Source organism: Balaenoptera musculus, chromosome 2, assembly GCF_009873245.2.
Source record: "Balaenoptera musculus isolate JJ_BM4_2016_0621 chromosome 2, mBalMus1.pri.v3, whole genome shotgun sequence".
In the NCBI taxonomy this organism is placed as follows: domain Eukaryota; kingdom Metazoa; phylum Chordata; class Mammalia; order Artiodactyla; family Balaenopteridae; genus Balaenoptera; species Balaenoptera musculus.
In genome coordinates this window covers 60526160-60542838 of record NC_045786.1, presented here as the reverse complement: position 1 = coordinate 60542838, position 16679 = coordinate 60526160, and the positions used below count along the sequence as shown (strand labels likewise).

Below are 16679 nucleotides of genomic sequence, written 5' to 3'. Positions count from 1 at the left end.
AGGAAGACAGACCCGAGTTTCCAAGGCCGATTTGCCCACTGCCCCACCATGAGACTGTGCACAGGTGATCCCACCTCTCATCCTCGGTGTCTCCGTCGGATAAATGGAGCTAATCATAATACACTCACCTTTCCCAAGATGTGCTATCAACACTAACTCCTGAGGTCTCCCCTCCCCCCCACTCCTCCCCGCCCCAGCTGCCACGCTGCCTGTCACACACTCTCAGTTCTAAGAGGATCACAGCTTCCTCACTGGCCTCCCCTCCTCAGGCTCGCCTCACTCCCCACCTACTCACAGAGCAGCCAGTGGCCTTTCTAAGATGTAAACCTGACACTCTCCCCTGATTCAAATTCTCCTGTGACTTCCCACTGTCCTTAGGATAAGTCCAAACGCCTTGCATAGCTGAACGTGATCTAGCCTCTGCCTACCTTGAAGTCCACCCTCACACACACGGCTCCAGGAGCTGTGTCCTCTCCGCTCCCAGCCCACTCTGTACGTACACCTCCCTGCCCAATTCCTCCTCACCTACTGCAGCTCTCAAGTCAGATGCCACCTTCTCCAAGCAGCTCTCCCTCACACACAGCCCCACCCTAACCCAAGTGAGTGCCCCTTCCTATGAGCTCCAAGACCACAGGGCCTGCCTGGCCCACTCTCATCAGGCTTTAGTGTAAACATCTGTTGGTCTGTCTTCCCAATGGCATGGCTCTGTGAAAGCAAGGACCTTGTCATGTTTACCTGGCACAGGGCAGAGACTGAATGTTTGTTTGTTGGAAGGGTAAAGCAGACAATGGCAAGGAAGGAGTCCTTGGCCCATGGAAAGCCCCAGGCTCGGTGGAGGAACTTACCAGACTCAACATATATTATTTAAAACATGGCTACAGGAAGCAAAGCCAACATGCCAAGACCCTGGAGGAAAGAGCTGACAAAGAAGGGAAAGGGAAATCGTGGGGACAGTTCAATTCTGGGAAACAGTATAACTGGTATTTGGGAGTCAGTTCCAGGGACAGGGCAAGGTTACCCAAGAGTTCCCCAGCATAACGGGCCGGGGGAGTTAAGGAGCCCCAGCACAGTCCCTGGGGGCAGGGTGCAAGCTGCCACAGAATGGAAATCAGCTCTAGGCAGGCTGTATCATGGGGACGGGAAGGGCTGTGTCAGCCCCATTTGACCACGGCAGGCCTGTGAGGATGGAACTGGCCTTTGTTTCCATCACAAACCAGAGACATCAGGTTCAAAGACAGAGCTTCCTGGTCTTTGCTCCCGACCACGAAGAGGCAGCTGGGCTCCAGGCAGACCACTGAGGCACAAAGAGGCCTGGCACCAAGAAGCCTGGTGAGCTCTGAGTCTTTTCAGCCAATGCAAACACCCCTCAACATTAACTCTAGGATGGAGAGGGAAATATGGAGACTTCAGATTTTCTGGCAGGCCACTATTCCAGATATGGCCTGCCGTCCAGGCCATATCTGGAATAGTGGGGCCTCCCAAGTACCTCTCTTTAATAAGAGTATCACTGATAGATTGGTGGTCATCCAGAGAGAGGAACAGGACGTGCTGGGGACCAAAACCAGGAGGACAGGTCAAAGGGCAAGTGAATTCCTACCACTCTCCTGAACTCACGGAGCCCAGCTCACAGAGCAGAGGGAGCAGGCCTGTTCTGTGTGGTCCCTCAAGACAGAGAGGGGGCCAAGGGGTAAACACTCTGGGGAACAAAGGACAGAGTAGGCAGTCCTTATCAGTGGTAAACCTTTTGTCCCAGGAGGTGACAAGCAGAAGACTAATGACCGTGATTGTGGAGGCTGTGGATGAAACCTCTGGCAAAGGGACACAGCAGGAGCAGACTTCTGAGCAACTTCCCACCGAAACACCAGCTGAAGGGTTTTCTTCATGACAAAGTATTCAAAGCACGTGAAACCCACTCGCTCAACTTGGACATGTCTGCGATGCGCCAGGGAACACTGTGCCAGGGGAACGAGAGCTCGGGCAGATGGAGCAGCAGCTTGGGGGTTCGTGCCCTCTCTTCAGTATGAAAGCTGGGTCCTGTTTGTGTTGGTGTTGTTGTTTAGTATTGTTATTTAACTGCTCTTGTATTTACACCTTCAGGAGAGAGAAGAGGGCCCTGCCTCCTGGCACAGCTCTGAGGCCTGGATTCTGGCATCATTACAGAACAGGCATCAAAGAGTGCCTGGTGAGACTAGGCCAGGGGAGGGACAAGGAATCTTTTGAAAGCCTTTGGAAGAGGGAGCGACGTGGAGGGTGAGCTTCCCCGACCTGCTGCCCCGGAAGTCCACCTGGCCCCTCCTGAGACCGGTCACGTCAGAAGCACAGCCTCTTCTGGCCACAGCTGTAACACAGCAGCCACATGGAGACTGGGCAGCAGTCCTCGGGCACATCCTGAGGATGCCACACCCAAAGCACCAAAGGCTCTGGGGGCTATCACTGGAAACTTCTGCCAAAAAACCAGTGTGGGCATCACGCAGCATCTCAGGACATGGATCTAAAATTCTCTACCCAGGGCCCAGAAGCAGGGGCCAGCTGTGCTCCCTGATGCCACGGCACAAAAACCTGCACACCATGCTTGCCCCACTGCCTCTACCAGCTCAGATCAGCCAGAAAGGCCAAGCACTGGGCAAAGCAGAAGGTCGACCATCAGATGTATTGGGGAGAGGAGGGATGGGGCACCTTCAAGAGTGCTTCCCATGGGCAGCGGCCTTGGCAGTTTGCTGGGGGCTCAGGAGGAGCAGGGAGTTCATGGGGCTCCTCCGGCAAAGATGAGCTCCAGGGCCGCTTGGATGTCCCCCCCGGTGGCTTGCAGGGCCCGCAGGCTCAGCTCATCATCCTGGATGCCCATGTCACGCAGCTGCTGCAGCTGGGGCTGCCACTGGCTCTGCAGAAAGACAGGACAGGCAGAAGCTGTTAGTTAGGCTCCTACGGGGACTTGCTTATGTCTGTCCTTTCAGGGGGAGAGAGAAAGGTGGGTTCCCCCAGTAAAGTTGCTGATGTGAAGTTCCATACAACACAGTGCTTCTAGGAGAACTACAAGAGAGGCCTGAGGGTTTACAGAACAAATTACAGTAAAAGTTTTTCCAATAAAACAGGGGAAAATGTAACATAAGGATCAAAAGAGAAATCACGAAGTACTCAATGTCTAAATTGCAAAAGATTAAGTTACTTTCTTTCTCCTGCTGTATGTATAGACACACACACAAACACAAACGGGTGGGGGGTACACTTTTAAATTAACTTCGCTTTTTACTATGATACACAGTGAAAAGTCTCACTCTCATCTACTCCCCTCCCCACCCCGATAACCTATTTTATTTTCTTTGAAGAAATATGAATATATATTCCTATATTTACCCTTTGCTTATACCCCTCTTTTTTTTCTTCCAACATATTAATGTATCCTAGAGAGCTCCCTATGCCAATACATAAAGAATTTTTTAATAACTGTATAACATTCCAACTTGTGGATGTCCTGAAATGTACAATTGGGCTGTTCCCAGTCTTTGCCATTACAAACAACACTGCAGTGACTGATTGTGTACAAATGTCATCCTCTACATGCACATACATCTTCAGGATAAATTTCGAGAAATGGGACTGCAAGGAATTACACAGCTTTAAGAGCCATCTGTACTTCCTTCTTCATGAATAGTCTGTTCATGTCTTTTGCCCATTTTTCTATGGCGTTCTTGGTCCTAAACCACAAGAACTTCTATAGTTCAGGGAGGTTTTGCCCTTTGTCTGATACGTGCAGATTTCTTTCCCAGTTTGTTATTAGCTTTCAGACTTCGCTTGTTTTTTTTGTTGGTTGGTTGGTTGGGTTTGATTTGCTATGCAGCAACGTTCACATTTATTAACTCAAAATATCTTTTACTCTTTATACAATGATTCCTTGATTTTGACTTTCAGCTACGAAAGGCCTTCTCTACCATAAGGATTTAAAGAAATTTCGTATTTTCAAAGCTTCATCAATATCTCTATCCCATGCAGAAGGAAGTGCACACCTGAGGGAAAAGGCTGTGTTCACACTATGGGAAGAAGAAGGCAGTGGGGGTGAAATGCAAATTCAGAGAAGCAGGCAGGCAAGGGTGAGGATGTGCTGGGCTTTTATAAAACCACATAAACCAACTCAAACCCATGTTACAGGCCAGTGAGAGACATGAAAGCTTCTGAGCTGGAGAGCAGAGTGAACAGGCAGCAGGATGGGGCAGATGCAGGAACGGAAAGACCAGCTGCCCACGGGTCCTGCTCCCGCTCCCCTCATTGTCCACCAGGGCCACGCGGGCTGGCGAAAACCACACGGGCCTGACCCTGCCTCTATCACTTAATGGCTTGATGACCGTGGACAAGCTCCAGAAATGACTTTCATGCCCCAGGCTTAGGAGCAAAGGAAAGAGAGTGAAGCAAACAGCCTGTGCACAGAGGCATGCAGTAAAACGTGAACCCCTTGGGTCATGCACTTAGCTGCTAGCTAAGCTTCCACATTCCGTGAGGCAGGGGAGATGGTGTCACCCACTGCTTAAAATCTTCCACGGCTCCCTGGTGACCACAGGACAAGACTAATCTCCTTACGCAGGCGCTCAATGAGGCCCTCACACTCAGGCTCCTGCTCTCCTTTACTCTGGCTCCATCTCAGGATCTTCCGCACAAGGACACCGCCTTCTGGTCTTGCCTATTTGAGTTTGTCACCTGTACCTCCACATTCACTCAAACAAGTGGCTGTGTCTGCCTGGACACCATGTCCCCTCAACCAAACACCCCTTCCCTGCCTGGCTAACCTCTAACTAATTCTTTGACAGTCAGTCCAAACACCCCTTCCTCAGAAAAGCTTTCCCTGACCTAGGCCCTCACCTCAAGCCTGGGCTGGGCTTCTCGCCCTGTTGCTCCCTCACTGCAGTAACTGCCCGGCGCCCCTCCATGGCAGGGATGAGCACTGGCTCGTCTCTACCCCAGGAGCTGGACCCAGGCCTGGTATATACATGCTCAAGGCTCAGTCACCGCTCACAGAGTGGATGAGTGTCTCTTCAATTAAAACTGCCACAAGTATTCAAGCCAGGTGGTCAGCGGAGCCAGGCCGTGGTCACTGCGTGCAGGAGTGGAAGCCACAGGGACAACTGCCCGTGCTGGGAGCATCCTCTCCTGTCACACTGCCACGCGCCAGCTGCTCCTGGAGCAAAGCAGGCCAAGTGGGAAGGGCCTCCAGAGAGCAGAAGAAAGCTCAGTGTCCAAAGTAACTAAGAAACCACGTGAACATCAGGAGTGGAGAAGACTGACCTGAAGGCTGGGCTGTCCGGAGGCCTGCAGCGCATGCTGTAGAGCTTGGCTGAAGAGATCATTGGTGATGGGTGTCCCTGACTGGACGCCGGACGACATTGGGGAGGTCCCTGAGGAATGGCCCTAGAGACAAACCAGGGTCAAAACCAGGGTCAGTGCCACGCTCAGAGCCACCTCAGTCTCCCAGCACATACCCACTGCTGTCACATCACCCCAGGGTGCCCCTGGGTGCCCAACGACTGCCTCCCAGCAGGGGCCTGCATGAGACAACCACAGAGAGGTACCCAAAAGCTCTCGATGTGGGCAGGGAAGGTTCTGTTCTCTTTTGCTCCAGGGAGATGGAATGGAGGCCCCGACCTAGCCTAGGACCCAGCACTGGGAGAGATGGCCTTGGAAGCTGGAGTGACTGTCACCAGGAATGCTTAAGCCTGTGATGTTTGGCCACTTTCAGGGACAAGGAAGGGTATATTATGTGACGGGAGGTTCTTCCAAAGTGCTGGCAGGAGTTAATCAGGCCCATGATGAACCCCAGACTTCTAAGCCCTAAAGGCTGGTGAGGGGAGGTCGCCTGAGCTGCAGCGGGAAACCCACCAGGGCTCCAGGTAGAGTTCGGCTCAAAGCAGATCTAGCACCAGGATCAGCAAAGGTAAATCCATTCTACCACTGGGACCTTCTCCCTTAGGGGCCTGGCCTTGATCTTCCCGCCCTCTCTCCATACCTGGGTGCCAGGAGTTGGCGTGTGAGAGCTGCTCTCCGGAGTGCTGGCCAGGGCCAGGGCGGTGGCCAGCTCGCTCTGGGTGATAGGCCGGGGCCCGGCAGCTCCACTGTACCCCAGGGAAGCTGGGCGGGAGCTGGGTGTGCTGCTCGAGGGCGTGGACCTGGCGCTCTGAACAGGAGAGGCACCAAGAATCAGGGAAGCAGCCCTGTGACATTCTCAGATGAACCCCACCCCCGCTCCACAAACAGCTCTTGGGGAACCTCCCCAAGCTGCCAGGTTCAGACAGCAATAGTATGACATAGCTGGGTCACCAAAGGGCCTCCGAACACCTCCCAGCTGGGGCGTGCCAGGTCCCAGGGAGGGGTGCATCCCCAGCACCAACTCCCCCAAATGGCAGGCAGCCAGGCCACTTACTGGGTGAAAGTCATCCTCATCATCAGAGAGCCCTTCAAACAGGAAGCCACCTGGAGGAGGGAGAACAGATTCCAGGAGGAAGAACAGAAAGGCACAGGCGCAGCTCCAGAATCTCAGCTCTAGTTACTCTCCAAATTCATATTTTCATCTCTCCCCTTGGAAAATTACAGGACAGATGCACTCCCTGACTCAAACGGAGAGTTCCCGAGGAACGCCCTCTGCCAGCACTATACATAGCTGCTGAGTAAAGCAAACCCCTGGACCACTGCCCGCTCCCCAGGGGGCCTGCGTTCCACTGTCCTGGGGCTCACCTGGCATATCCCGGTACGAGCTGGAGGGCATGCCCCGGGAAGAGGAGTCGGCCCCCGGCAGCGGGGTGCTGCCTGCCACCGAGTGCAGAACCAAGACAATGGCATTGACCAGAGCCGGGTGAGCAGGCACTAACCTGAGATGGGGCAGGAAGAAACCCAAGGGTGACTAAGAAGGAAAGAGCACCCTTGGCCATGACAGGAATTCTGGGTGCCCCGCACAACAATCAAGTCACCCACGCCTGCCCTTCAATTTCCCAGCCTTCAGCACCTCCCTCCAGTCGGCTTGTGCTCCTGCTGCTCTGTCCCCAGCAACAGCAAGGCCTTCGCCCCCAGGCCCCCCTGCAGATGCTTCACCTTCCCCTCCGGCAATGCATGATGGGACATGCACAGCCCAGGAGGATCAGGGGTCAGTTTCTGGTCTTGACTCCACCACTACTTCACTGGGCAATCTTTGACAGGTCCCTTCTCTTTCCAGGCTTTGGCTGTTTTCTTCACTTGCAAATAAGGGGACACAACCTCTACTTTCCCTTCCAGCTCTAAAATTTTGGGGTGTATGTACGTATACCTGTTTCTTTCCCAGGTTAAAATCCTTCAAAGGCTCCCTAATATCTACTGAATGAGATCTAAACTGAGCTTGGCCTGCAAAGCCACCTCTCTCAGAACCCTGCTTCATCCCATCTCTGCATGCCCCTGCCCTTGGGCTTTGTCATTCCCCCCACAGCCCTTGCTCCTTCTCACCTCCTGACACATTTAGAAGACAGATGTGGGGGATGGGCTCCAAGAGCAGAATCCAGGGCGACGATTAGGTTTCTGGCCCGACCATGAGGAGAGATAGGGTCCCCTTAATAAGATGGGTATACTTACGTATCAAGCATGTTGGGATCAGCAAAGACAGAGAAGAGGTCCTTGTCCTGGAGAACCCCTGAAGGAGAACAGGGCTCACCTCAGAGACTGGAAATTTAGCCAGATCCAGTGGGGAGAAGAGACTTCAGGCCTCAGAGCAACCGGCTTAACACGGACGCAAGACTACAAAGCAGCCCTCACGAGAAGCGGGGGGAAACAAAGCCCCAGCAGCACAACCACGTGCTCTCCATCTTGCTCCCTACTTGCCCCTCGCACTTAGGTTACATGCTGTGTACCACTACACCAGCCTCTTTTCCCCTTATCTCTGGGTTCTTCCCTTATCCATCAAGGTGTGCAGGAAGTGTTCCCTGATGGCTGTGGTTTGGGCTAACAGCTGCCCTCACATGGCTTCCTCATAGTCTCATTTCTGATGTTAGTTAGGCCATATTTTGGCTGCGGGACTGACAACTCTTGGAGGGCTGAGTGTATGGAATACATCTGGATTACTCCCCCTCCAGCCACAAGACCAGTGATTCATCACAAGATGGTCAAAGGTTCTTTAAGGTCATTGCCTCCTCCTGGTTTCTCCTTCTCCAACAGCTCCTATTTCCTTAAGCTCAGCCTTGCACTTACCAAGAGCAATGGGGTCACTGCTGAGGCCTGGGGTGGCCACAATGATCTGATCCAGAGATTCCTTATTGCCGAGCATCTTAAAGACCTGCAAGAGAAGTGGGGAGGGCTGAGCACTCCAACTAGCTCAATGCACTCAGCAAATACCCACGCTCTGCTGAAGTACTTCCTCCCTCTGAGTGCTTGCACATACACCACCGCAATGGGACAGTAGTCCCAGGAAACAGATGAACCTCTTTTTTCTCTGAGATCATGGCTTACTGGAGGAGAAACAAACAATATAAAAGCAAGATCACAATAAACCTTCAATCTCTGGTCTTTTCCCTCATTTACAGTTCTAGTGCTTCCAAAATAAAAGCTCTCATTATAAGCCCAATAACAAAGGTTTCTCTAGATCCCAAAAGTCCTTTTCAATCTCCACACAATTACATATATTGGGAAGTTTGCAGCTGTATTAATCTTGCTTATCGACTCTCCTATAGAAAGACATCAGTGCATTTTCCCAGTGAGGAAATCCTGGTAAGGAGTGGGGGGCAGGCAGTTCAGCCAAAGTCAAAGAATGAGGCCCAGCAGAAACAGTATATGCATCCTTTGCTGTAACCATATTCATTCCATGAGGCCAATGTCAGGAGAGGTTGTATCATTATCATTAGAGGGAATCAACAATGCCTAGCTGAGAGCCTCTTTGGGGGAAGATAGGGCTCTACTGAGACCCCCAGACATGGCAAAAACTCCCCAAGGAACTCTTGGGAGCCATGGCAACCAGCTTCCAGCTCCCTCTCTACACCACTCGAGTTCAACCCTTCTCCAGCAGGCCTGGCAAGCATCTCGCAGGGGCTGGGCACATACTCACCGCCTCCCTGTAGGAGGAGCTGCTGTGCAGGGCAGCGTGCAGCACCCGGAACTCCCGCAGGGCAGCCACTTTGTCCACAGGTTCTGGGGACAAGACACTCAGTTACCCTACAACCCGGCCCTGCCCCTGCTGCAGACACACAACATCACTTCAGCAAGTGCCCAGATGCAGGTCCCCTTCCCTCATCACCCCACTAAGAATGGGCACCTGATCAGAAAAAAACATTTACGCCACAGATGTGAAAACTGCACTCTCTTTTAAGCATCTTCAGTAGATAAACAAATTCAAGTTCCAGCAGAGGGGAATCTTACCACATGAAAGAGACTGTTCTGATCAATATCCCACTGCAGGAGTTCTAGGCTTTTCACATTTGAAAAGGAGGAGGGTATAAGGAACTCAGCAGACTTTTGTGCAGTGATTTAAAATAAGTGCTGCAAGCCATCTGAACAATATGGAGCTATGTTGACACAATATGTTAAGAGAAAGAAATAGAACATAGTTGTATGTGCATTCTCTAGTAAAACTTTGTGATGTGTGTCAGTGTGCACGTGGGCCAAGGCTGGAAGGGGACAAGCTAGGGTGACAGGATCAGGGGTCACTCTTTTCTTTTGGATATTTTCTTTCAGGCCTCTGTAATATTATTTTGATTAAAAAAAAAACAAATACAAGAACGACCAAGAAAACACTGTACTTCTAGGGTTCTTAACCAACTCATCACGTGTCCAAAAACAAGCATGTCACTGGGACTCAAAGCTCCTTTTTGATCTTTGGACACAGTGACTCACATATATGGGAAAGTTTAGCAGTTGTCTTAGTTTTACTTGGTCACTTTACTATTTAGGACATCAGCCCATCTCACAGGTAAAGAAATTTGGGTACAAGAAGGGGGAGTAGGCAGGAAGTTCTCCCTGGGTCACACTTTTAAAAGTGTGGTGACCCTCACCCAAAACGGCTACTTGTGATTGCATGGACTGCGTACTGCCCAATTGCAGACGCACCGTTCCCAGAGCAAGGTGAACAGCACCCCTAGGGTTCAGTGCGGCAACCCCATCCTTACCTATAGCTCTAATCATGAGGGATGTCTCTTCTGAAAAATACTCACCTCAAGTAAATTACCTAATTTATTCATTCAACAAACCTGTGCTAAGCATTTACTCCATGGTTTTGGAGTAAATCTTGTTTTGTGCAAGGCACAGGAATACAAAAAGTGAGAGTCCCTGCCATTAAGGAACTTAACAGTAGGAGAAATGAGACTGGATTAAACACACACACACGATTACAAAATACCGTGCTGAGGACTTCAACAGAGGCATGGACCACAGCGAGGGCATTAGGAACACGGAGGCAGACAGCTATTACCGAGAGGGAGGACCACACAGAGCTGCCTCCCAGAAGAAAACGTTCGAGAGGGGTATTTAAAGTAAAGCAGATGTTTACTGGGAAGAGAAGGTATTCCAGGCCTAAGTGAGAGCGAGTGCAAAGGCATGGAAGAATGTAAGAGGTGCTTCGAAGGAACAGTAAGTCGTTCTTGGTGGCTGGAGCCTGGGGTACACACCCCTGCTCAAACAGCAGGCCTAAGTGAGATCCTAGAGGGATTTGTAACCCTCTGCGTAGAACCACCAAAAGGATCCAGGTGGGAAGGAAGAAACTGACACCTTCTCCTCCTACAGGATCTCATCTGGTGGGAGATAAAAGAAATGTGCTTCCTTTTGGAAGAACACTCAAGGATAAAATACCTAAGATGCTGTCACGAAAGTTTCTTTTCAAATCTAAAAGTTTATTTTCACCTCCCAATAAAAAGTCCGTTTGTTTCAAAAATAAATCTCCAGGCAGAAGGAGGGATGAAAAGGACTCAAAATCTTAAGCCCACAATCAGCTAAGAGTTATGCTTGTCTCTTTAACATCTGTGAGCTAGTTTCACCCTTTGGAAGTGAGAGGCAGCCAACCCAGTGGGAAGAACATGGGCTCTTGAGCCAGGAAAACCTGGATTCACATGCCAGCTCTTACATTCATTTTCTAAGCAGGTGACCTTGAATAAATACCCTTCTAACCCTCTTTTTCTTCATCTATAAAATGCTAATGCTGTTACCCAACCCTGCTGAGCCACTGTAATGATTAAATGAGATATCAAAGAGAAACAATCTGGCTGGAAGCAGCAACAAATGCTACTTTCCTTCTGTCAATCCCCTCCAGCCAAAGATCAGAGGGGCACATCTACAGTTGAGCAAGTTGCGTTTACTGCTCTTACAGAGAGAATGCCACCACCAGAACCATGGGGCATCTCAATAAGAGGGAGTCAGAAAGAACTTACAGGATTTGGGCTTTGGTTGGGTGACTTGGAGGGAGAAGTTTAAGGAAGCAGGGTTTTGGTCTGGATTGGAGGCTGTCAGGAAGTGGGGGTGATTTTATGATCACATATCTTAATAATTCTTATCTAGAAGGAAGGAAAACTAGTGTAAGATGAAAGCTGTAATTGGTAAAGAAGCAGCAGTCACTCATAATAGCCAGGATAGAGGGATATTTGGTCATTTTTCTGGTTTGGACAATGTTCATGTTTTTGTCTCTGTTCAGAAATGAGAAGAATCTTGTTTTTGTCTTGATCCATTACAGACCCAGAGTGAGTGTCCTTGTAGATGTTGGTGACCTGTGAAATTGTTCATGTTTCAAGGCCTAGCTGAAGGCCAGGCCAGCCCCCAGATGTCAGAGACTGCCTTTCTCTTTCTCACTTCCCATCAGGGTACAAAAGAAGATCTTTTTGTCCTTTATGTTTAGAATTGAAAAGAGGGAAAATTTCAAGCTGATAACCAGTCAAAGCAATCGTGAACATTATTAAAATATCAAACTGCCCGTTTTTAACAAAGCTAATCTCTTATACAGCTCAGCTTTATCTTTGGGGAGGCTTTTAAAACACAGATGCAAAATTTAAATTATGAATTCCAAGCAGCACCTTTTATTAATAAGTCAAAAAAGCATTAGAGGCTTTGTATGTTTTCTCCAAGAGCTACTTTCATACCACTCGAATATTTTCAAGCTTCAGGAAAATAAATTATCAGTATAGCAGGAGTGAGGTGACTGAACAAATCACCGCCTGCAACAGCTTGTGGGAAGATTTGCTAACATGAGAGCACACTACAGCATTTAGAGGAAAGCAGGGAGTTTCCAGCTTTTTTCTAATGAGAACAACAACAACAATAACAAAAAGATACAAGGTTCACCCCCTAAAGGAGTTTAAATAGACACATCCTCCCCACCCCATTAAAACAGTGGGTAATGAACTTAAAAGTAGAGAAACAAATCCCTTTCTGTTAGTGGTGTTGGCAGCAAGAAGATCAAAATTGTACTCTGTTAATCAATGTGGTCTAATCCAATAAGTAATACAGATATTCTCTATTATCATCTCAGGAAATCACCCCTTTGTTCCACCCAGGCCCTTGCCTCAAGAACACACACAGACCCTCCTTCCCTTGTAGGTATTACAGAAGCCCTGCCTGTCTAACAGACAGCACTCTCTCACCCGGTTTCTGATCAGGCTCAGGCCAGGACTTGCGCAGAACATGGACTGTGGACCCAGGCTGAATGCCATAGAAGTCAAGGGTCTGATCATCTTTTAGCTTCCGGCCACAGTAGATCAGATCTAAAAAAAAAAAAGAATTGTTCATTTATATTTTATTCCTCAAAACAATTTAAATGATTTTTGTCCCCTAAGAACCTTATCTTGATTGGACAGATAGCTAGAGAATGATATATGTTTTTAAAAGTACTCTTACTTAATAAATACATTTTATTTTTTATTTTTTTTATTTGGCTGCGTTGGGTCTTCATTGCTGCATGCGGGCTTTCTCTAATTGTGGCAAGTGGGGGCTACTTTTCGTTGCGGTGCACAGGCTTCTCATTGCGGTAGCTTCTCTTGTCGTGGAGCACAGGCTCTAGGCGCGCGGGCTTCAGTAGTTTGGCATGTGGACTCAGTAGTTGTGGCGCACAGGCTTAGCTGCTCCGTGGCGTGTGGGATCTTCCCAGACCAGGGCTCGAACCCGTGTCCCCTGCATTGGCAGGCGGATTCTTAACCACTGCGCCACCAGGGAAGCCCAATAAATACATTTTAATAACAATTGTTAGCAAGCACAAATTGATAAAACACAGAATCTACGCGGGAAAACTCTAGAGCTTAACACCATGGAGACTGCTCAATTTAAATAACGGAAAAATGCAACAATATAAAAGGATGAACCCCATATTTTTATGACTGAAAACACACTTTTTGCCAGCTTATACCATTTTGTCAGTTTATATGACATTGTGTTTATAATATAATTTAATTATATTCACTTTCACTGCCGGGGCCTGGGTTCAATCCCTGGTGGGGGAACTAAGATCCTGCAAGCCACGCAGGGAAGGGAAGGAAGGGAGGGAGGGAGGGAGGAAGGAAGGAAGGAAGGAAGAAATTATATTTAAATTCCTTCTTCCTCCACCTAGAATGCCCTTGCCATCTTTCCTTTTTCACTGCCTTCCCTCTAACAAACCAACCAAAAATCCTTCTAACCACCCCTTAATACCCAGCTCAAATGCCATATGCTGAGGGGCTTTCCCTAGCCAGCTCCTCCTTCCTAACCTAAATTCTTTTTTTTTTTTTTTTTTTGGCTGTGCCGGGTCTTAGTTGTAGCACGCAGGCTTCTTAGTTGGGGCATGCGAATTCTCAGTTGCGGCATGCACGCAGGATCTAGTTCCCCGACCAGGGATTGAACCCAGGCCCCCTGCATTGGCAGCACGGAGTCTTACCCATTGGACCACCAGGGAAGTCTCCCTACCCCAAACTCTTGCTCTATCAGAGAAAGAATTCAACAATGTCACAGTTAAGGAATGGCGTGATAAAGTAGCTCAGTATAACGAACGACTAAAATGGCAACAATAGTTTCATTATGTTTTGTGTTTCTATTCACCCAACAACAATCACTTCCCTGGAGTGTTAACATTAGGAGACAAATCCCAAACTCTTAATTTACCCTTTAATTCCAGAATTATTCTCCCCCAAAAGAGATCAGAGCAGCAGCCCATCCCTAGTCCACAGAGACTCACCGATCAGTTCGGGGTCTGGAACAGACTCCTGGAGTTTGCCAGCAATGAGCTGCTTCAGAAATGAAATACTATAGCCTCCCAGTGAGTATTCTCCAAGCTCTGTCTCTGGCAACCGAAGAATAGATTTGGGGGCAAGTGGCTGGTCAGCCAGCTTCACCGCCAGGTGCCAATCTGAGAGAGACATCCTCTCTCTTTCGCGCTCTCTCTTTCTCCCTGTAAAGGAACAAAGCCTTAGTGGTTATAGGACAGACCACCACCCTACACCGCCCCCACCCCACCAGGGGGCTGAATGAGAGGTAATTCAGGGTGACACTTGGAAAAGTGCAAGATGCAGCATCAGGAGGCCAGAACTAGAACCTGGGGCCCTCTCTTCACTCATCCTATGACAGACAGCAAGGGACTTCAGCTCTCTAAGTCTCAGTTTCTTCAGCTTTAAAGTGGACATAAAAATGTCATGCCAGGGGCTTCCCTGGTGGCGCAGTGGTTGAGAATCTGCCTGCCAATGCAGGGGACACGGGTTCGAGCCCTGGTCTGGGAAGATCCCACATGCCGCAGAGCAACTAGGCCCGTGAGCCACAACTACTGAGCCTGCGCATCTGGAGCCTGTGCTCCGCAACAAGAGAGGCCGTGATAATGAGAGGCCGGCGCACCGCGATGAAGAGTGGCCCCCACTTGCCGCAACTAGAGAAAGCCCTCGCACAGAAACGAAGACCCAACACAGCCATAAATTAATTAATTAATTAAAAAAATGTTATGCCAGCTAATTGGAATGTTGTGAGGTTCAAATGAGATCATCCAACACTCTCCCTTACGTACACTCTGTTTCTTCATCAACTCTTGCTTTAACTACCACACAGCTTTACAACAAGCTCCCTGCCTCTGGCCTCTCCCTACCAAATATCCATGCTGCCACCCAAGCCATCATTTTAAAACACAGATCTGATCAAGTCACTCCTCTGCTTAGAATCCCTCCAATGACTCCAGACCACCTCTATGAATAAGTCTAAACGGCACAGCCTGGCTTTCAAAAACATTCACAACTGTTCTCTCTGCCAGCCTTCCTCCCCAGGAGCTCTGGGCTGCCCCGCCCTCCCCAAGCCTGGATTCAAAACAAAGCTCTCCCCCACTTTATACCTCCGCTCATCTGCTAACTCTGCATGTAACTCATCTTCCCTCTTCCATCTCTAAGCAAACTCCTATCAAGACCAACCCAAATACAACCTCTCCTGTCCCCTCTCTCTTCCCTCTATTGTTGTCGTATTCCCTCATGGCAAAGGGTTACAATTATCTATTTACTTCTCAATCCCCCCCGCATCCCATTATTAGAGGCTCTGGAAAGCAAAGACCAGAATTTTTGGTCGTTACTGTCCCAAAGCCAAGTACTTATGGGTGCCCAGAAAATGAATCAAAAACCTGAGGGGAGAAGAACCTTGTAAGGCAAGATAAGCCCTTGCTATAATCATTATTATTTCCAAAGTGGCTTCTTTGTAAGAGGAAAGAAAAGGCTTCAGAGGCTGACCAGCAGACCCTAAGGCATCCTCAAACCGGCCATCTCCAGGTTTATGGCAGGGAAGGAAATGGGGCTTTTAATCTACCATATCTCATTTAATCCTCACAACTGTTCCCTGAGACAGGAATTCTCATTTACATACTACAGACAAAGGAACCGAGACTCAGAAAGGTGAAGTCAGTGGCCCAAGGTCACTGATAGTTTATATTGGGACAGGGACACTACCTCTTGGATAACGACCCCACCGCTCCCACGGGACCAGCTAACTAGTCAACACACGTCGAGCCCGCGCGACCCAGGACCCAGCGCCCTCACCCGTCCCGCGGAAGGAACCCGGCCGCAGGGCCGCCGGTGTAAACACTCACTCACGTCCTCTCGCCGGAAACAGGAAGCTCCGCGCTGCATTCTGGGAGTTGCAGTTCCTACTGCGGCCCCCGCCCCTTTATAATTGGCCAGCCTGTAAGTGGCGCTAGTTATAAAGCTTCCGGTTCCGGGGAGGGCGTAGCTTCTCTGCGGTTTGAAAGTTCCGGCGCGAGAGCGTCTTCGTGCTTTCGTCGGAGAGGAGTCCAGAGTTGTCAGTGTTTCAGGGCGCAGGTCACGAGAGCGGGGCTTGGCGTGAGGTTTACAGCGCCGCGATTCCCCCACTGTCCTGGGACGCATGCAGAGTCCTTCGGATACTCCGGGTCCTTACAGCGCCGCAGGTGGGAACTCCCACTGCCGGGCTCTTGGGCACATCGCGGACCCCGGATCCCCTCCCGCCTCGACCCTTCGCTCCCAGAGGGCCCTTTCCCGAGCGGCCTCTTCAGACACGCCTCAACCTTGCAGCCCTCACCAGAAAACGGCCTGCCTTCGGGTGAAGTCAGCCTCTTTTGTGCTTCTCGCCTCTGGCTTCTCGTGGCGACCCTACCTTTGAGGGCATACCAGGAACCCAACGATGACTTCCTCCAAAAGTTGGTTCGTTGAGAGAAGTTACCAAGCCGGGTTCCTCTTACGCCCCAGCGTGCAATGGTGGGAATCAATTCGGGGAGGGCAATTTCCGCTGAACTCTTAGAG

General features: G+C 49.8%; 1 protein-coding gene across 1 annotated transcript; it reads right to left on the bottom strand.

Moving 5' to 3' along the window:
- Positions 1-1873: 1873 nt before the first annotated feature.
- LOC118891087 (ubiquitin-like protein 7) lies at positions 1874-16026 on the bottom strand. The gene is made up of 11 exons (XM_036844701.1): positions 15942-16026; positions 14117-14329; positions 12558-12677; positions 9044-9126; positions 8194-8278; positions 7582-7639; positions 6718-6851; positions 6407-6456; positions 5993-6160; positions 5275-5397; positions 1874-2881 (listed from the first exon to the last, which is right to left on the bottom strand). Exons 2-11 carry the CDS (start codon positions 14298-14300, stop codon positions 2744-2746), a joined length of 1143 nt encoding a protein of 380 aa, XP_036700596.1. The 5' UTR covers positions 14301-14329; positions 15942-16026; the 3' UTR covers positions 1874-2743.
- Between the last annotated feature and the right edge of the window lie 653 nt (positions 16027-16679).